Genomic DNA, 21,481 nt, shown 5'->3' on the forward strand with positions numbered 1-21,481 from the left:
CTACTCAGACTTACTCCAGTTCTCCTGGAGCCCAGGTCTCTCTGGTCTCTGGGTACTCAGAGGCCAAATCTTCAGCAGCAAGAGGAATAGCTCTGTGCCCCTGCCTCACCCCTGCAGGTGAGGGCCGCAGGGCAGTCTGTCGTCCCGTTACTCAGGGTCTGTGCCTGCCCAGTTGTTCGCCTCCAGGATGGTCACATCCCCCGAGACACTGCTGTGAGAAGCGCCAGGCCTGGGAGAAGAGGGATGGAGCCTATTCTAGTCAGTGGCTCTGTCTTTCTCTGGGGAACTCAGGGCCTCGTTACTTTGCCACTAAAAAGATTTCCTCCCCCACACCAGCCTGCCAGCACTTCTGGCTTCCGGAAACCCTGGGTTCTGGAAAGTGGATCTCTTTGGGGCCAGAGAGGATATTGTATTCCTGTCACATCTTGAGACTTACTTTTCTCCACACAAACAATATAAACAGCCATTGAACCCTATCTACCTTGAGGAAACAAGCTCTCCATAATTGTTGCAAGCATGTCTCACTGGCCAAGACGAATGTATACCTCTCTCCATGTGTGCCAAACATGTGCCAAAACTAAAAAACACATGAGCTCCTCCTTTTTCCCCAAATAACTATCTCCTCCCTTGTCACTCTCTCTCCCCTACCCTTAAAACCGGCATGATGGGAAAGGAATTTCTTCCACAAATAATGTTGGGAAAGTGGATTTCCATATGCAAAAGGAGGAAGTTGGGCCCTTATCTTGAACTACTTAAAAATATTAACCCCAAATGAATTAAAGACCTAAAATTAAAAACACAAAACTCTATAAAAGACTCCTAGAAGAAAACACAGGGGAAAGCGGGATGACATTGGATTGGACAAGGACTCCTTGAATATGACACCAAAAGTGCAGGCAACAAAACAAAAATGGACAAATTTGACTACATCAAACTTAAAAATTCTGTGCATCAAAAAAGTCAACCAACAATCAACAGGGTAAAAAGTCAACCTATGGAATGGGAAAATATATTTGCATATCATATATGTGATCAGGAGTTAATATTCAGAAACAAAAAAAAATTCACATAATCCAACTAAGAACTAGGCAAAGGACTTAAAACAGACATTTCTCAAAAAAAAAAAAGATATATATATATATATACACACACATATATACAAATGGTCAACAGAGACATGAAAAGATGTTTCCCATCACTAATCATCAGGGAATGTAAATCAGAACCACAATGAGATACCCCCCTCACAGCCACGAAGACGTCTGTTACAAAACAAAACAAAATGAAACAAAACAGAAAATAACAAGTGCTGGCGGGGATATAGAGAATCTGGCAGCTTTGTGCTTTGTTGCTGGGGTTGTAAAATGTGCAACAGCTATGGAAAAATGAATGCGAGTTCCTCAGAAAGTTATAAGCAGAACTACCAAATGAGCAGCAATTAACACTTCTAGGTGTGTATCCAGGAGAACTGAAAGCAGGGTCTCAAAGGGATATTTGAACAGACACATTCACAGTAGCATCATGCACAAGAGCCAAGAGGTAAAAGCAACACAAACATCTATTGACAGATGACAGATGAACTGTCACTGAAGCCCTCAGGGAGCACCACCCACACAACCTTAAAAAGGAAAGTCTGACACATGCCTCAACATGTATGCACGCTGATTTTGTGCTCAGTGAGACAAGTCCATCACCAAGGGACAAATACGGTGTGATCTCCCTTATGTTAGATACCTAGTGTAGGGAGGCCTACAGACAGAGAAAGCAGAACCCTGGCTGCCAGGGCCTGGTGGGAAGATACACAGATTCCCTGCGGGAGGATGAAGATGTTCTGGAGGTCTGATTCACAACAATGTAAATACTCCTAACACTGCTGAATCACACACTAAAAATGGCCATGATGGTAAATTCTATGTGCTTCTAGTCATAACATTTAAGAGAAACACCATGACATACTGGCAGAGAAGGAATTAGAGCCCTGTCAGCTCAGCCCCTCGCCGGGTGCCCAGGTTAAACTGCAGTCCAGGTGCAGACTCCCCATCTCTACAAATGAGGGAGTAAATAACACATGTCCTAAGCCGCTGGTCTGAAGCTTACCGGAGAACTGCCAACACAGAAGACCTGCACAGCTGGATGGTGGTCCCACCCGCAGGGGCTGCATCTGTGTATCACATCATCAGAGCTGCCCCCGTCCTCATGAAGGAGAGGCTCCCTGAGCCGAGTCCTTTCCACTCCGGGCGACCTGCCAGGAGTCCTCATGGGAAGGGCTGTGATCCCCACTCTGCTTGCGAGGAACCTGGCTGGAGCAGGGTTGTCGCTGTTCAGTTGCTAAGTCTTGTCTGACTCTGAAACCACGAACTGCCCCAGGCCAGGTTTCCCTGTCCTTCACCATCTCCCGGAGGTTGTATTCCCCTTGCCAGTGAAAACCTACGTGATGTCCATTCCAGTATGAGAGCCCCTAAAACCCTGTGACCTCCTGTCCTTCACAGACAGGAGCCAGGGCTAGTGGTGAGAAAACAAAACTGAGGATATGGAAACAGAAGGGGCATAATATAGAAACAGGACACGGGACAGTCTCCCAAAGGTCAGTTACATAATCAGACAGGCTAAGAAAGACAATTTTTACATTTACAATCTACACTTCCCAAACTAGTTTAAAAGGCTATCTAATCTCAGGCCTTTCTTTTTAAATATATATTTACTTGGCTGGTCCAGATCTTAACTGTGGCACGTGGGATCTAGCTCCCTGACCAGGAATTGAACCCAGGCCCCCTGCATTGGTAGCTTAGAATCTCAGCCACTGTACCACCACGGAAGTTCCCTCAGGCTTTTCTTCAAACGAGGTCACTGTTGTTTACTTGCTAAGTCGAGTCTAACTCTTGGCAACTTATAGACTTTGCCCACCAGGCTCCTCAGTCCATGGGATTTCCCAGGAAGAATACTAGAATGGGTTGCCATTTCCTTTTCTAGGGGATCTTCAAGGATTGAACCTTCATCTCCTGCATTGGCAGGCAGGTTCTTTACCACTGAGCAACCAGAGAAGCCCCTCAAACACCGTCAGTTCAATTCAGTTCAGTCGCTCAGTTGTATCCAACTCTTTGCGACCCCATGAATCGCAGCACGCCAGGCCTCCCTGTCCATCACCAACTCCCGGAGTTCACTCAGACTCACGTCCATCGAGTCAGTGATGCCATCTAGCCATCTCATCCTCTGTCGTCCCTTTTTCCTCCTGCCCCCAATCCCTTCCAGCATCAGAGTCTTTTCCAATGAGTCAACTCTTTGCATGAGGTAGCCAAAGTACTGGAGTTTCAGCTTTAGAATTATTCCTTCCAAAGAAATCCCAGGGCTGATCTCTTTCATAATGGACCGGTTGGATCTCCTTGCAGTCCAAGGGACTCTCAAGAGTCTTCTCCAACACCACAGTTCAAAAGCATCAATTCTTCGGCGCTCAGTTTTCTTCACAGTCCAACTCACATCCATATATAACCACAGGAAAAACCATAGCCTTGACTAGACGGACCTTTGTTGGCAAAGTAACGTCTCTGCTTTTGAATATGCTATCTAGGTTGGTCATAACTTTCCTTCCAAGGAGTAAGCGTCTTTTAATTTCATGGCTGCAGTCACCATCTGCAGTGATTTTGGAGCCCCCAAAAATAAAGTCTGTCACTGTTTCCACTGTTTCCCCATCTATTTCCCATGAAGTGGTGGGACCGGATGCCATGATCTTCGTTTTCTGAATGTTGAGCTTTAAGCCAACTTTTTCACTCTCCACTTTCACTTTCATCAAGAGGCTTTTTAGTTCCTCTTCACCTTCTGCCATAAGGGTGGTGTCATCTGCATATCTGAGGTTATTGATATTTCTCCCGGCAATCATGATTCCAGCTTGCGTTTCTTCCAGTCCAGCTTTTCTCATGATGTACTCTGCACATAAGTTAAATAAGCAGGGTGACAATATACAGCCTTGACGTACTCCTTTTCATATTTGGAACCAGTCTGTTGTTCCATGTCCAGTTTTAACTGTTGCTTCCTGACCTGCATACAGATTTTTCAAGAGGCAGGTCAGGTGGTCTGGTATTCGCATCTCTTTCAGAATTTTCCAGTTTATTGTGATCCATACAGTCAAAGGCTTTGGCATAGTCAATAAAGCAGAAATAGATGTTTTTCTGGAACTCTCTTGCTTTTTCCATGATCCAGCGGATGTTGGCAATTTGATCTCTGGTTCCTCTGCCTTTTCTAAAACCAGCTAGAACATCTGCAAGTTCATGGTTCACATATTGCTGAAGCCTGGCTTGGAGAATTTTGAGCATTACTTTACTAGCGTGTGAGGTGAATGCAATTGTGTGGTAGTTTGAGCATTCTTTGGCATTGCCTTTCTTTGGGATTGGAATGAAAACTGACCTTTTCCAGTCCTGTGGCCACTGCTGAGTTTTCCAAATTTGCTGGCATATTGAGTGCAGCACTTTTACAGCATCATCTTTCAGGATTTGAAATGGCTCAACTGGAATTCCATCACCTCCACTAGCTTTGTTCATAGTGATGCTTTCTAAGGCCCACTTGACTTCACATTTCAGGATGTCTGGCTCTAGTTCAGTGATCACACAGTCAGGCCCTCCTAAACACTCATTTTCATACTTAGCTGTCTTTCAAAACAGTTTTAACTCTAACACAACATATATCTTGGGCTTCCCTCATAGCTCAGTTGGTAAAGAATCCACCTGAAATGCAGGAGACCCCAGTTCGATTCCTGGGTCGGGAAGATCCGCTGGAGAAGGGATAGGCTACCCACTCCAATATTCTTGGGCTTCCCTTGTGGCTCAGCTGGTAAAGAATCTGCCCACAATGCAGGAGACATGGGTCGGATCCCTGGGTTGGGAAGATCTCCTGGAGAAGGGAAAGGCTACCTACCCACTCCAGCATTCTGGCCTGGAGAATTCCATGGACTGTATAGTCCATGGGGTCGCAAAGAGTCAGACACAACTGACTGACTTTCACTTTCTTTCAACGTATTTCTTACTTCTTTCTTCAACTAAGATAGAAAAGAGTCAATCAACGCCCTCTATGATGCTAAAAGATGAAGTCATATGCCAACTGCACTGAATCTGAGACCTTTGCCCCCATCATGCATTAGAGCATCCATTGACCATCACCTGCCAGAGACTCATCACCTAATATGACAACATCACTAAGCATCTTCCATGCCTGCAATGTAGATGGGGTCCCCCAGGAGGCCAGGGCACAGCCTGAGCTGAAAGTGAAACCATGCCCCTCAGACTGGGGCTCAAACATACTTAGCTGGGAGTCCAGCCCAACCTAAACCCTGACTGGGGCTTGAATCTGTGGTCTTTTAACTGGGATCACACACCTCATTTTGACACTTAATGAAGCTCAGGTTCTAGATGTCTCCTCGCAGAGAGAATTCAGTGAGAGACAAAGTCTAGGTAAGAAAAGGATTCATTTAGAAACACACTCCACAGATAGAGTGCAGAAGGTGAGAGTGGCCCCAAAATGTGGTGTGGTTAGTTTTCATGGGCTGGGTAGTTTCATAGGCTAATGATCGGGAGGATTATTTCAACTATTTTGGGGAAGGGTTGGGGATTTCCAGGGGTTGGACCACTGCCCCCTTTTGGTCTTTGAAGGTCGTCCTGAGAACTATCATGGTGCCTGGGTGTGTCATTTAGCTTGTTCAGGTGTTACAATGAGCGTACACTGAGGCTCAAGGTCTAGTGGAAGTCAACTCGTCTGCCACCTTGGACCCTCTGGGTTCTAATCAGTTTATGTTACCTCCTCAGGCTATGTCATTCTTTGACAGGTTGCACCCTGCCCCCTCCCCATTTTAGGAGGAGGTCAGAGGTCAATCCAGTCACAAGCACCCCTGAGTAGAGACAGATGGGACTGAAGAGCTCAGGGCTCCAGCCCAGCACAGGCCTTCAGAAGCTCTGGCTTCTCCTTGGGGGCCACGTGGACCTCTGTCCATCCCTTCTCGTGATCCCAGGGGTCAGGCCCGTCAGGACAAGAGCTGGGCCATTGGCAGCGCTGTCACCCACGCCTCCTCCTGGGAAGGAGGTCAGGGAGAGGAGGTAACAGCCATTGACGGGACGGATGGGAAAGGCTTCACCAAGGAGGCCACATCTGAGAAAGACTCTAGGGGTGGTGGAGTGGGCCCTGTGGTCACCTTGGACCGAGTGACAGCTGGTGAGAGGTTCTAGGTTGGGGGCCTGGCTGGTGAGCTGGAGGAACTACAGGGACGCAAACATGGCCAGAGTGGCATGGACAGGGCTGGACACAGGGTGGGGGGGTGCCCTGTCGCTGTGAAGACCAGGGCTGTTCTTGGGTCAGGGGATACCCACAGAGGCCTCTGGGCTGGAGGACAGGGTGGGACTCTGGCTTTATGGAGACCAATCTAGCTGAGGTTTGAACAGCTGAGTGAGGTGGGGGCAGGGAGCTAGGAGGAAGGTGGTGGGTGGGGGTGGTCAGGAGACAGATTCCACAATCCAGATGCTGGTGACTGGACCTCATCATGACTTGGCATTTAATTCACTGGGGGCAGAGGTAAGCCATGCCCAGGAAGGGCACTGAGGCATTGCCCACCCCACCTCTTCAAGGACCATCTGCTGTGAGCCTGAGGTGTGGCGGCAGGAGAGGTGGGGACCAGGCTCCATCTCTCTACTGGATCCCAAGCACCTGGAAGGGGCCCTGGTAGGAAGGTCTAGAGAACAAATGACCACTGAATAATGGCTCTCAAGGCTGATATAGTATCAAACCATTTATAAATGTTTGCCTGTTTGTGTCATTGCTGATCAACTCATAGTTACAACCTAAAAGCTGAGAGTTACATTTTATTCTGTGGGAAGTTTTAGGACTTCAAGCCAAGGGGACAGCATCTCAAGTGACCCTGAGAGAACTGCTCTGAGGAGGTGAGAGGAGGAGCCAGCTTATATAGAAGTTTTTGCAACAAAGGGAAGGTAGTCTGAACATCAGAAGATGATTGTTAATTAAAGAAAAACAGATGTCCCAAGTTAAAGAATTCCGCAATTTTCTGTGTATGGGAAGATGCAAGAGTCTGGGTTCAATGAAATCATTCCTTTGACATTACCTCCGCTCTCTGGGGCCAGTATCCTGTGTCTTCCTCTCTCTTTTTTTCAAAGTCTTTATTGAATTTGTTACAATATTGTGCCTGTTTTATGTTTATGTTTTGGTTTTTTGGCTGCTAGGCATGTGGGATCGTGGCTCCCCGACCAGAGATGGAACCCACCCCCATCCTTCCCCTCCCCTCTTGGAAGGTGAAGTCCTAACCACTGGGCAGCCAGGGAAGTCCCTATCCTTTGTGTTCATGTCCTGAGCGTCCTCAGGGCTCACCATGGAGAGTGGCTGCAGTCTGATGGCTGATGGACGGCAGGTATTCCTTCCTTCCTGAGTTCCCTCAGGGCTCACCAGCTCACCATCCGTGATGGTTGCCATCACTGATGACTGTGACATCCTTGTTTACTGATATGGCAGGAGACATTCCATTTCTCACCAAGGTACACACATGCGCACTCATGCACACACGTGCACAGACACACACATGTACACACACATGCAGATATACATATGCACAATGTACACATGTGCATGCACACACGTACACACACAGCTCACAAGCACGTGCAGAAGGGGATTCCAGATCCTGCAGCAAGCGCTTCACAGAATGAGCTCCACTCCACAGACGCAGTACTTGAGGGTGGAGGGTGACAGGCTAGGTTAAAAACAAAGTGATTTTAAATGTCGAGTGGAATTCCTCCTCAGAGGTTAGCACCACCACACCCTCTCACAATCTGGAGGTCAAGTCTAACTGAATACAAACCAACACTCTGCTGCAAAATGAGAATAATGGTTGGGAAGTTATTAATAGTCAATCATAAGATGGAAAGTTTTATTTTCTTACTTCCTGTGGAACAGAAGCTAATACTGATCACAGCCAATTACAATCAACTCATATTTACAGACTGAGAAATCGGAAGGAGCTTCTTTGACTGTGTGCATGAGCCCCCGGGGACCACACACTGGGTATCTCAGACACTTGGAAGCTGCCAGGGGCACTTAGAAACTCTCAGGACCAATGTCCACATTGTCCAGGAGGGCGTCCATCATGGCCACGAAGGCGGGATCACTACAGGGTCTCCACCTACACAGACTCTGAGCTGAGGCCGGTCTGGGTGTGGAGGCCAAACCACACAGGATAGCTTCCATAGGAGACTGAGCTCAGCCTCCCCAAGGGCGGGACCCAAGCACTGCGTCAGGCACCCTGGCAGGGCGGCTGCCATCTCATTTTCCTACCGTTAAATGTGTTCCTAACAGTCTCCTTACAGCTGATGTCAAAGGGTGTTCGCTTCAGTTACCTGCTATAGACTAAGCCCGTTTGTTACATTTAAAAAAAAAAAAAAGAGAGAGAGAGAGAGAGAGAAATGCCAGAACAATAGAGGCGGTGAGGACCATGAAAACCCAGTGGGCTCTGCTGGGCTGTCAGCAGGGAGCCCACAGTCCCAGGACAGGAAGGGCAATCACTGCATCTGGATTACCTGCCCTGCTGGTAGGGGTCAGGAATGCTGCAGTGAGATGTCCTCCTGAGGTGTCTAATGGCCTGAGGTTACTCCTCTTTGCTGGGAAGTGTTAACAGAACCAGTAAGATCTTGTATTTTACATCTCAATTTCATTAAACATTCAGCCCTTTGTTCTGTATGAGTCATTAAGAAATCGTGTTTACTGACAGAAATAAACCAGTTCTTTTTCAAACACACACAAAGTTGGGGCCCTGGACACTGGCAATCTCTTGAAGCATTTTACATTTCAAACTTGGAAACTTTAACTTACAGAAACTACCTACTCTCTGATTTTGATGAAAGAGGATAATATATATGAAACTGACAGGGTTCATTTGTATAATCCAGGTGGATAGTGTCAGAATTGAATTAAACAGCAGGGCAAACTGTAGTACAAATAAGGCTGCGTTTCGCGTCACATTCTCTTCTCATTTAGAATTACTTTCTTGGGTTTGATTTACAGAAGGGGAAATTCTCAATTACAAGTTATAAATCATTTCAGACTTGATACATACTGCCAAATTGTTTTCCTAACAAATTTTACCCATATATCTTCACACCTGTGATATAAGGTAACTATGTTACTAACTTTATCAGTGATACAAGGTACCCACGTTTTTAACAAGATCTGCTAATACTGTAAAACTGATAGTATCTATTTTAATATGCATCTTTGATGAATCACTAATCACGCTGCAACACGTTTTGTACATTAATTTTATTTCCCGGTTTCTATTTTGTTACATTTTCTCCGTCCATGTTCTTTCCCCTACACACATACTAGGTGCGCATATTCTGATCAATTCATAATACTAACGCTTTCTATCTTGTTTTGTTGCAAATGTTTTTCCCCATCTGTTTTTTGTTTTTAATTTTCAGAAATTTATTCTCCTTCCAATAAACCTTTCCTTTTGGTTCTTAAAACTTCTGAATTTAAAAAGTACTTCTCATTCTAGGAATCTGAGAAACATTTATATTATATTTTCATGTTTATCTGGCTGGATTTTATATGTAGCTATTAAATATTATCCATCTGAAATTTCTGCTGATGTAAAATGAGACTCTAAGGCAATAAACTGGCTTTTCCCCGTAACTGCTAACAAAGGATCTCACCGTTTTATGGCACTTTAAGGAATGTTTCCTCTTTTCCCCTGAAAACCCGGTTACCCCAGACTCTGTGATGAGCGGTGATGGGTATAGACCGACAACATGGCTCCCCCACCCCCACTTTCCTCCCTTCAGGAAGCAGCTCTCTGCTGTCCTTGCCCCTTTATTCCTCCAAAGAAAGAAACATCGAGACAATTCTACCAATTTCACCAAAAGACTCCACCTGGAATTCTGATTAACAGTACTAAAATTAAATATTAATATGGAAACTGAAGAAGTTCACAGGAAAAACTGTTAACGTTTCACCCGGAAATTTTCACCCCTACTCCTGGAAGCCTCACTGGTGCAGAGTGGCACCTCCTCAGGTCGGAGAACTGTTCCTGTGCTAACCCCAGGAAGAGAGGGAATACTGAAACACCGCACGGAGTTACTGAAATCACATGGAGTTAAAATAAGCCTTCAAATTGATCTTAACACCGACTGAAGCCATCTTTATTAGTATTTATTCAGGAGTGACTTTATGGCAACATTTAAAGAGCTCTGTCTCACTAAGCCAAAAAGAATACATGCCAAATAAAACATGACACCATCATTTATTCATTTGACAAGTACTTCCTGAGAGCTTCCTGCGAGCTCCGCACTGTCCATGGCGTGGCATACCAGGACTCCCTACAGCACTGGCAGCCTTTGTGGACAGTGCTGCATTGTTCGAATGTAAGCTCTTTATCAAAATGCATCTAACAGACCCAACCTCAGATTTTGACTTTCATCCCTCCATTTGTTCAGCTAATCTCCAGGAAGGCTTCCTCCTGGGAAGCTCAATTAGCCTGACAGTGCAGAAGAAAGCTTGACTGCTAAAAAGTTCCCAAGCCTCGTGTCCCTGGAGCTCCATCACCCACTTAATCTGCATCTGCCGAAGCCCCACATTCCAGAAACTGTCACCACAATTTCCTTCATAGAAAGTGTCTCAATGACTGAACACATCATTAGAAAGAGATGCGGGTGTGTGTTTATTTTAAAAGTCAAAAGGGCTCAAGATGGGAAAACGCTTCTTTTTAAGTCTGGTCTCACGGTCTCCAGATGACCTCTGTGGGAAAACTGAGACCTCTGAAATTTTGAGGAATAGCTGGAACTTTTTTTTGTCACATTCAATGGACAGCTATGTAACACAGTTAAAGCATCACTTTCCACATTTCACTGCTGTCCTTTGTTGTCACCAGTAAACTGGGAGAGGGGAAATCACCTGAGCAGTGCTGGGAGGCCCAGGTCTGAAGCCAAGAAGAAGTCTCGTAGCCTGTGTACAAGTACCCATGCTACACACTCTGTTAACAGCATCCAGAAACTGCCTCCAGCAGACATCTGCAGATGCCTTGAGCTCTGGGCAGATCTGGCAAATACCCAAAGACAAAAAGTGCTTTCATTTCCTGGTGTGAGTAGGCCAGAATTGGAAGAAAAAAAAAAGGACATTAAGTCCAGAACCAGCATTAAATTATTTCAGACACTAGCCTCGCACCCAGTTTAAAGTTACATCACTGCAATTCTGGTCTGGCCTATGAGACAGATAACCTAGTGTCCTATACACATATATTTTCTAAAGTTTTTATATTTTTTCCATCATTATCCTCAAACATGTAAGTATAGTCAGTTGCCCGAAATGGGCTAAGTGCTAACAGAATCTTCCAGATTCTAGTCAGAGCCGAAGCCTTCTCAGACTCATTTTTGAAAACAGAGAACCAGTCTCAGCTATGTTTACAAAGAATCCATGGCTGTTACAAAAACATCACTGCCCACACTTGGAAAACAGAGTCTGCTGGTGTGCTGGGTGAGTTACCCCAGCTCAATATTCTAATGAAGACCGCACTCCATTCCCTCACACATGTTCCACTGTGACAAGCCCACGCTGCACGCCAAAGAGACAGCAATTCTGGCAGCAGAGCGTCAGCACCCGAGGGAAGTGGTGTATTCCGGTGTGCACTCCAACTAAACGGTGATGTTCCAGACACCACTTTCCCACACGCTCTCTCAATGAGAAAATTAGAAAGTAGTGAGTGAATATTTACTTTGTTCTAAAATTTCCTATTAGAATATCAGACAGAGGCATTCAACTCAAGCCTGAGGAATCGGGCTCAGTTTTTAACCTAAATTCAAACATCCGAAGAATAAACGCAATCTGGAAGGAAACTGTAAATCAGAGGCCCGAGGTCCCTTCTGTAATCCCATGCTTATTAGCAGGCTCATCTTCATCTATTTCTGCATCTGCCTCCAGGAGCCCAAGGCTGAGAACTGCTTTCCACGAGGGCGTCGAGGCATGGGTTGGGGTGGGGGGTTCCGTGGCACCGATCTCTCACCATCGTGTTCCAAAGATGTGAGGAAGATCCACGGCGTCATCACATCCTGACCCGCTGTCCTCCAAGGGTGACACGAGAACCCTGGCACCTCCCCCTGAGGGTCATCACCTGGACCTGGCCTGGCTGGGCTCAGGGTTCACGGTGGGCCTGGTCCCCATCGAGTCACTGTGGAACAGGGGAGCGGGGCTCACGTGTGACATGGACAGTGTGCTTCTCCAAACTCAGGTCTCCCATCTAGCAGGAGGCAAAAGGGTCAGGTGCTCAAGATGAAACATACACCCCAAGTTCAAGTGAAGAAGGTGACCTGACACATCCTCCAGCTGGGCCTCGAGTGTGAGATCTACAATCTCTAGGTTCAGAAGGAAGGACCATCTGGCAGTGAGACAATGCAGTCCCTCATGACCACCACACTTGGGGTGCGACTACCTACCACATGAAGAGGACACCCTGACAGCCAAGAGAAGCAGGAGCCTCAGCCTCATCTGAACAGGAAGGGATGCAGGAAGGGGACGAGGCTGGGCATCAACCTCGGCTCATCTCACCCCAACCCTGTGATGTCTCCTATCCTGTTTCCATCTGTAAAGTGGGCATAAAAGCCCTGCCTCGAAGTGCAGCCGTGTAAGATTTGTGAAATAGATGTTTAACACCTTAAAGTACTTGTGTAACCACCGGTTATTAATAAAAGGTGGTTATTAGTAAGAAAGTTTCCAAAAAGGCGGCCCAGTCATGAGAAGAAATAATTTAACAGGGATGGCTGAGCATCTCTGAATTTCTCTCCAGAGGTCCCTAGATGCCAGGTCTCTGCCACCAGGACGTCACACTGCAGAGTTCAGCTAAGTCACGTGTGCAGGCCAGCTCCTCTCACCCCAAGTCTTATGACTTTATTGAAAGCTTGTCACAGGCATCCAGCAGAGCCGGCTGTGGACTCGTCAATTCACTGACGACTGAAGAAAAGGAGAAATGAAGCCCATCTAAATCCAATTCATTCTTCCTCGGACATCTAACAAACCCGATGAAGATGTTCCTTTACTTCTAGAGACTATGATTTGGCAGAAAAGATTAGATACAGACACAAGTAATTATGGGGCTTCCCAGGTGGCACCAGTGGTAAAGAGCCTGTCTGCTGATGCAGAAGACATAGGAGACACCGGTTCAGTCCCTGAGGCAGGAAGATCCCCTGGAGGAGGGCAGGGCAACCCACTCCAGTATTCTTGCTTGAAGAATCCCATGGACGGAGGAGCCTGGTGGGTGACTGTCCATAGGGTCACAAAGAGTTGGACATGACTCAAGTGACTGAGCATGCACACACAAGTAACTACAACATAAAACACGAGATGGTAGTCACCCGAAGGAGGTCAAAGTGTTCTAAGAGGAAGGACATGAGCTCTGAGCCCTAAGACTCCAGCACAACCTCAATCCATGTTTCAGGAACTCAGCATCCAAGGGCCAAGCAGCCACTCTGCTCCAATGGCCGAGAAGACAATGAGAGGAAGGTTTTCCAGCCGTGTGAGCAGAGGCCCTGAGGTTGGGGGTGTGCAGAGTGCCTTCAGAGACAAGGGGCTGAGGGGGCCAACGACCAGCCAGAAGGTGACAAACAGCCTGAGTGCCAGGCGCGGGAGTCCGGATCTTATCTGACAGGCAGTCAGGAGTCTTCCTAACATTCTGAAAAGAGAGGTGACATGCCCAACGTGGTGCTCCAGGAAAACGTGGAACTGACATGAAGGACAACACACTGAAAGATTCTCGAGACCTGGGGCCACGTCCCATCCCCCTAGAATCTCTGTGGCCGCACCCACCCGGCACCTAAGAGCCCGCTGCTGAGTCCTCCGTATTGAGGAGGACAAGGACCCGCTAGTGGCCCAGACACCACCGTGTCCACGTGCCCACACGCCCGCCGCCCACACTCCCCAGGCGGGCCTATGCGGACAGCAACACGCCCGGCCTCAGGAGCAAAAACAAGCACATGAAACACAGCATAAGCACTACCACCCCTCCCCAAGAGAAGCAACTACAATCTGTCTAAGCAGCTGCTCAGACTCGTCCCCAAACGGATGTGCTAGAAGAGGAGCCCCCCAGCAGGAGGGACTGTCGGGCTGGCCCTGTGAGCACAGCGTGTGGGGTGGGGGGAGACCCTGGCCTCTGGGAGGAAGTACCATGATCACTGGCACATGGGCCTCGGAACAGCAAGTCCCCAAGGACACACTTCACAAATGGAATCGACTTGAAAGAGACTGACATCCGGAACTCTGTGACACAACAGCTCTGTGGTGACACAGAATAATCATCCAGAAATATCCCGAGTTATCCTGTTAATGTGGCTCGGATACATCAAAATCTCACCTGGGTGGGGTGTCCCAGATCCACGACCGCAGGTACAGCTGGGAAATTTGAGTGAGACCCAGGGACTGCATGGCCATTGACACTGCGACTCGGATCACGTACCACAGCTTTGCAAAATGCTATCGATGGGGAAACTGGGTAAAGAATACACTGGACCTGTGTATATCATTTCTTGTACCTGCGTAGGACCTTACCTGACCTCAGGCAAGTTACTTCAGTCCGGTGTGTCCCACCCCAAGCTCCCCTAAGGGCATTCACGCTTGCCCCCCCACCCTCTGCTTCCTCCCACAGGACACACTATGCACAGCCCGCCGTGTCTGCAGCCTCCCAACCTGCACGTCAAAAGTCACTGTGGACTCGCCAAGGCAAATAAGCTCCGACATGAAAAAGATGCAGGAAAATGAACCCCCTTCCATGAGCTCCTGTGTGGAAACAACTGACAAAACAAGAGAGGAGGGGACATCTCATGAGGCTTAAGGCTGCTGGAGGGTCCATGGATGTGGCAATGGGCACCCCAGCTCGTGTTTCTCAAATAACTTAAAGCTTTAGGAAAACAACCTGGCCACAGGCCAGTGTGTAATGTAGAGGACATTCCTGTGGGTGGGAAACCACAGCTTAGAGCACAATTAGGAGAAATGTAAAATCGACGAATGGTTTGAGATGCTTCTCCTTCTATTTAAGTGCAGCCCTACCTGAGAACACGACCTACACTGAGGTTTACTTAAACGATCGTCTGAGGAACAGACACAGGATTATTGAACACAGAGGCTTCTGGGGGAAAGCTCGGAGCTTCCATCAGCCTGGATCCGCCTCCCCCAACCTGTAGCCCCTGGGGCCTCAGGAGGGCAGGAAGATACTCCCCACTTTGGGGAGGAAAGGGAAAGCCACCCACGTTCAACAGGAGAAAGATCGTCCAAGAACTAGTTCAAGGCCATCCCAAATGAAAGAGGGGTGATGACCGTGGTCCTCACATCCTAAGCCTGCAGGGCACACGACATCCTGACAGAGCCATCTTCCCTACTGCCAACTTCTCACTAGTTAAACTAAGAGCATGGTTTCCTCACACACAAACAGGCACAGGGCAGTGAAGATCTAGAAGAAACCCCACCAGGGCATCACCCCTTCATGATACGCTGGCATTGTGCCCCAGAAAAATCCTTCAAGGCAAAAGCTGCTTTTCCCATAGCGGTTCTTCAAGTCCCACTAAAACTCCTCCCAAACAGAAAGCACTCACTACAACAAGCACTCGACACTCATTTCTAAGAGAATTCTTCGTAGATACTTCTTTTTAAATATTCCAAGAATCGCTTCCTGATTTCAGATGGTGTTAACAGTGGTTCTCAAAGGATGGTCTGGAAACCCTAGAAGGTTCCCAAGACCTTTTTAAGAAGCCTGGGGATCAAAACCGTTTTCATAATAATGCCAAGAAGCTCCCGCTTCCACCGCAGAGGTGTGATCCTTGGTTGGGGAACTAAGATCCTGTGTGCCACATGAAATCAGCCATAAATAAATGAATACATAAAAAATTAATAAAATAAAAAAACTGTTGTTCTTTAGTTGCTAAGTCATGTTCAACTCCTTTGGGACCCCCTGGACTGTAGTCCACCAAGCTCCTCTGTCCATGGCATTTCCCAGGTGAGAATACTGGAATGGGTTATCATTTCCTTCCCCAGGGGATCTTCATGGCTAAGAGATCAAACTCGTATCTCCTGCATTGCAGGAGGATTCTTTACTGCTGAGCCACCACGGAATGTCCCCCGCCACCGCCCACCCCCCCCCCCCCCGCAATACAATTATCTCAATAAAAGTTTCAAATAAAAAACGTACACCCATTTTCAAAGCAGCACCATTCACAATAACCAAAAGGTGGAAACAACCCAAGTGTCCACTGGAGGATGAATGAATAACCAAATAAATAGTATAAACATACAATGGAATCTGGTATGTTTATACAAGATTGGAAACATAAAATCAATCTTAAAAAGAAAGGAAATTTTGACACACAATACAAAATGGATGAACACTGAGGATGATATGCTGTGTGAAATAAGCCAGTCACAAAAAGCAAAGACAGGATGATTCCATTTACACGAGGTCCTTGGAATTGTCAAAATCAGAGACAGAAAATACAACGAGGGTGATGAGGGGCTGGAGGGAGAGGGAAATGGTAAGTTGTTTAATGAGTATTTTCAGTTTTGCAAGAAAAAAGGGTTCTGGAGATAGATACTGGTGATGGTCACACAACACTACAAATGTATTTGGTACTAAAAAAAAAAAGGAAAAAGTAAGGGACTGCTAAAGGAAAATTTAGGATAGCAATGTGATGGGATCAGAATATAAGCAAAGCTCTTAAAAGGACCTGCTTAGGGACTTCCCTGGTGGTCCAGTGGTTAAAACTCTGCATTCTCAATGCAGGGACGCAGGGGTGCAGGTTCAATCCCTGATTGCAGAACTAAGATCCTACAGGCTATGTGGTGCAGCCAAAGAAAATAAAGGGAGATGGTTATACTCAAGTCATAATGTATCCATTGTATTGTCATTCTTCATACCTTACATATATGTTAAATTTTGTATTGAAGAAACACAAGCTGGAATCAAGATTGCTGGGAGAAATATCAATAACCTCAGATATGCAGATGACACCACCCTTATGGCAGAAGGTGAAGAGGAACTAAAAAGCCTCTTGATGAGTGAAAGAGGAGAGTGAAAAAGTTGGCTTAAAGCTCAACATTCAGAAAACGAAGATCATGGCATCTGGTCCCATCACTTCGTGGGAAATAGATGGGGAAACAGTGGAAACAGTGTCAGACTTTATTTTTCTGGGCTCCAAAATCACTGCAGATGGTGACTGCAGCCATGAAATTAAAAGACGCTTACTCCTTGGAAGGAAAGTTATGACCAACCTAGATAGCATGTTCAAAAGCAGAGACATTACTTTGCCCACAAAGGTTCATCTAGTCAAGGCTATGGTTTTTCCTGTGATCATGTATGTGAGAGTTGGACTGTGAAGAAGGCTGAGCGCCAAGGAATTGATGCTTTTGAACTGTGGTGTTGGAGAAGACTCTTGAGAGTCCCTTGGACTGCAGGGAGATCCAACCAGTCCATTCTGAAGGAGATCAGCTCTGGGTGTTCGTTGGAAGGACTGATGCTAAAGCTGAAACTCCAGTCCTTTGGCCACCTCATGCGAAGAGTTGACTCATTGGAAAAGACTCTGATGCTGGGAGGGATTGGGGGCAGGAGGAGAAGGGGACGACAGAGGATGAGATGGCTGGATGGCATCACTGACTTGATGGACGTGAGTCTGGGTGAACTCCGGGAGTTGGTGATGGACAGGGAGGCCTGGCGTGCTGCGATTCATGGGGTCGCAAAGAGTCGGACACGACTGAGTGACTGAACTGAACTGAACTGAATTTTCAATAAATTTTTCTAGAAACAAAAAATTGTCCTTAATGAAGCAGTACCAATTATTGATGTTATTAAATCTCGACCTCTGACCTTCTGTTCTGTTTCTTGTGATGAATGAAGCACTTGGGCCGCTCACCACAGTAAGACAATTGTCTGCAGGTCAAGCAAGAGGGTGACGCAGGGACCACTCAATCAGACGCTTTTTTTTCATGGTCTACCGTTTTTACCAGAAAGAATAACAAACTATGGTTTTTAGACTAGCATTTGGCAGACATTTCTTGAAACTAAACAAAGCGAGTCTGTTATTTGAAGAAAACAATTGACAAGAGTTTCCTACCAATAATAAAAATCAAGCTTCCAACTGAGAATGAGAATGTTGGAAAATTTTCCACTGCCTGGAGCTTGAGAGACAGTTTCAAACCTAAAGATCTAAGGAGGATGAGAAGTGATATTAACAAATGTTACTTAGTGACACTGTATAAAGAGATGTGTCAACATTTGGAAGGTCTGCCTAACTCAGTGAATCAACACTTCCTAAGGAAGAACATGCCTGTTAAAATCAGGAGCAAGCCCCTTTGAACCTCAGGGCCCGCGGAGAACTTCAGCGTCACCGCGAGTGAAAAGCTCCCGGTAAGACTGAGGACTCCACAGCGAATTCACGTTTAAGAAACGTTAAGTTACCCAGTTTTGGAGTAATAACAGAAAATACCGCAACTACGTGGAAAGCTCCCTCTTCCAACCGCATCTCTGCGTAGGAGAGGGTTTTCTTCGGATTTCAAGCAAAACGAGCCGCAGCCGACTGAAGGCAGAACAGGCAGGGAAGTGCACACATTTAGGAGATTTGCAAAATGTACAAGCACGGCTGTCGTCGCACTGAATTATTTGTTAGGAAAACGCTATTTTCATGAAGCATGCGTTATACACGTTGAGATCAGACTCATTTTACATTTAATTAATGAGTAAATATCCTTTAAGGTCTGTTACATTTCTAACCCGGTAAATCTCTAGCCTTGAGCCGTCCCCGCCCTCACGGACGCCTCCTGCGACCCGAGCAGGGCTAGGAGCGCCGGGCCGGGTCGCGGTCCACTCGGGCCCCGGGCTCTGCAGGCCTGTCCGCCCGCGCCGCAGGGAGGGGCCGCCCCGGCGGCAGCACTGCCGACGTGGCTGTGGCTCCGGTTCTAGCCTCGAGCTCACCACCCGCGCGATCTTACCTGTTGGTCATTCCTGACGCCACGCCCAGCATCTCCGCAGCCCCGCGAACCAGCACCGCGTCCCCGCGCCGCTCTAGTCGCTGCCGCCGAGCCGTCGCCGCTCCTCCTCGCTGCGCGCCGGGGCAGGAAGGGGCGGGCCGGGGCCGCGAAGGCCACGCCCACCAAGAAGCGCCCCACCCCCCGGAACCGCCCTCCCGGATGTCGGCCCCCGCCTCCACCTAGGCCCCGGCCGGTCCGCCCCGCTCCCGGAACTGGCGGACCTCCAGCCCGGCCCCCCGGAACCGCCCTTTCGAGTCTCGACCCCGCCTCCAGATAGGCCCCGCCCCCCGCACCGAGGCCCCGCCCTGCCGGTGGAGGACACTGGCCAGGGGACTAGGGGTCCCATGCAGCAAGCCGGTTCTGGATTAGGGGCCGGTTCACCCTCCCTCGTGCTCCGCCGTCCCCACACTCCAATCTGTGGGCCGCGGAGGTGGCCGGTGTCGGTGCTGGGAAGTCATCGCAACTCTGACCAGGTCCTGACGATGGGGTCACTCCTGGAGTCTCAGCAGCGCTGCAGACCCCATTCTAGGATGGTCCTCAGGAAAGGCTCCAGAGAACCCTGTTAGCCCAGCGGGTAAAGCTGCTCCTTAAGAAGGAATGGGGTGGGGCAGAGCGGGCGTGCGGCAGTGGTACAGAAATGGCCACAGCAGTTTTACCAGGAGGGCCAATGCAGTTTTGCTTTTAAGAGCAATTGAGAAAGTTTGTTTAACCAGGACATTAAATAATCACAGTTTCTACTTACAACACATCTGTTAAGAAAAAAAAAAAAATAGTCAATAAGCACATGAAAATATGCTCCACATCACTAGTCATTCAGTTCAGTTCAGTTGCTCAGTCGTGTCCGACTCTCTGCGACCCCATGAATTGCAGCACACCAGGCCTCCCTGTCTCAACACCAGCTCCCGGAATTCACTCAGACTCACGTCCATCGAGTTGGTGATGCCATCCAGCCATCTCATCCTCTGTCATCCCCTTTTCCTCCTACCCCCAATCCCTCCCAGCATCAGAGTCTTTTCCAGTGAGTCAACTCTTCGCATGAGGTGGCCAAAGGACTGGAGTTTCAGCTTTAGCATCATTCCTTCCAAAGAACACCAGGACTGATTCCTTTAGAATAGACTGGTTGGATCTCCTTGCAGTCCAAGGGACTCTCAAGAGTCTTCTCCAACACCACAGTTCAAAAGCATCAATCTTTGGTGCTCAGCCTTCTTCACAGTCCAACTCTCACATCCATACATGACCACAGGAAAAACCATAGCCTTGACTAGATGGACCTTTGTTGGCAAAGTAATGTCTCTGCTTTTGAATATGCTGTCTAGGTTGGTCATAACTTTCCTTCCAAGGAGTAAGCGTCTTTTAATTTCATGGCTGCAGTCACCATCTGCAGTGATTTTGGAGCCCCCCCAAAATAAAGTCTGACACTGTTTCCACTGTTTCCCCATCTATTTCCCATGAAGTGATGGGATCAGATGCCATGATCTTAGTTTTCTTAATGTTGAGCTTTAAGCCAACTTCTTCACTCTCCTCTTTCACTTTCATCGAGGCTTTTTAGTTCCTCTTCACTTTCTGCCATAAGGGTGGTATCATTTGCATATCTGATGCTATTGATATTTCTCCCAGCAATCTTGATTCCAGCTTGTGCTTCTTCCAGCCCAGCGTTTCTCATGATGTATTCTGCATATAAGTTAAATAAGCAGAGTGACAATATACAGCCTTGACGTACTCCTTTTCCTACTTGGAACCAGTCTGTTGTTCCATGTCCAGTTCTAACTGTTGCTTCCTGACCTGCATATAGGTTTCTCAAGAGGCAGGTCAGGTGGTCTGGTATTCCCATCTCTTTCAGAATTTTCCACAGTTTATTGTGGATCACAATAGTGATGATCCACACAGTCCAAGGCTTTGGCATAGTCAATAAAGCAGAAATAGATGTTTTTTTCTGGAACTCTCTTGCTTTTTCCATGATCCAGTGGATGTTGGCAATTTGATCTCTGGTTCCTCTGCCTTTTCTAAAACCAGCTTGAACTAGTCATTAGGGAAATACAAATCAGAACCACCTTATTGTCCAGGAGGAAAGTGAAGTGAAAGCATTAGTTGCTCAGTGGTGTCCAACTCTGCAAACCCATGGACTGTAATCCACCAGGCTCCTCTGTCCATGGGTTTCTCCAGGTAAGACTACTGGAGTGGGTTGCCATTCCCTTCTCCAGGGAATCTTCCCCACCCAGGGATCAAACTGAGGTCTCCTGCATTGCAGGTGGATTCTTTACTGTCTGAGCCACCAGGGAAACCTGTCCAGGGTGATGCTGCTGTCAACATGTGTTGACCAAGATGTTGTTTTGGTGGAGAAATTGAGGCCGTCGTGCTCTTTTGGTGGGAGTGTAAGTTGCTGCAGCCACTGTGGTAAAGGGTATGAAAACTCAAGAAAACTAAAAATGGAACTACTATATGATCCAGCAGT

General features: G+C 47.4%; 1 protein-coding gene across 2 annotated transcripts in view; it reads right to left on the bottom strand.

The window, feature by feature from the left end:
- LIMS1 (LIM zinc finger domain containing 1) overlaps window positions 1–19,104 on the bottom strand; it is an 82,804-nt gene extending 63,700 nt beyond the window's left edge. The window contains exon 1 of one of the 2 annotated variants that reach the window (NM_001083495.1): window positions 18,991–19,070. In NM_001083495.1, the coding sequence (NP_001076964.1) occupies window positions 18,991–19,022 (32 nt within the window). In that variant the 5' untranslated portion in view covers window positions 19,023–19,070. Of the gene's footprint in view, window positions 1–18,990 lie in introns of both variants that reach the window. The other variant, XM_010809980.4, reaches the window with a different exon arrangement.
- Window positions 19,105–21,481: the final 2,377 nt, after the last annotated feature.

The sequence above is a fragment of the Bos taurus genome, chromosome 11 (genome assembly GCF_002263795.3).
Source record: "Bos taurus isolate L1 Dominette 01449 registration number 42190680 breed Hereford chromosome 11, ARS-UCD2.0, whole genome shotgun sequence".
In the NCBI taxonomy this organism is placed as follows: Eukaryota; Metazoa; Chordata; class Mammalia; order Artiodactyla; family Bovidae; genus Bos; species Bos taurus.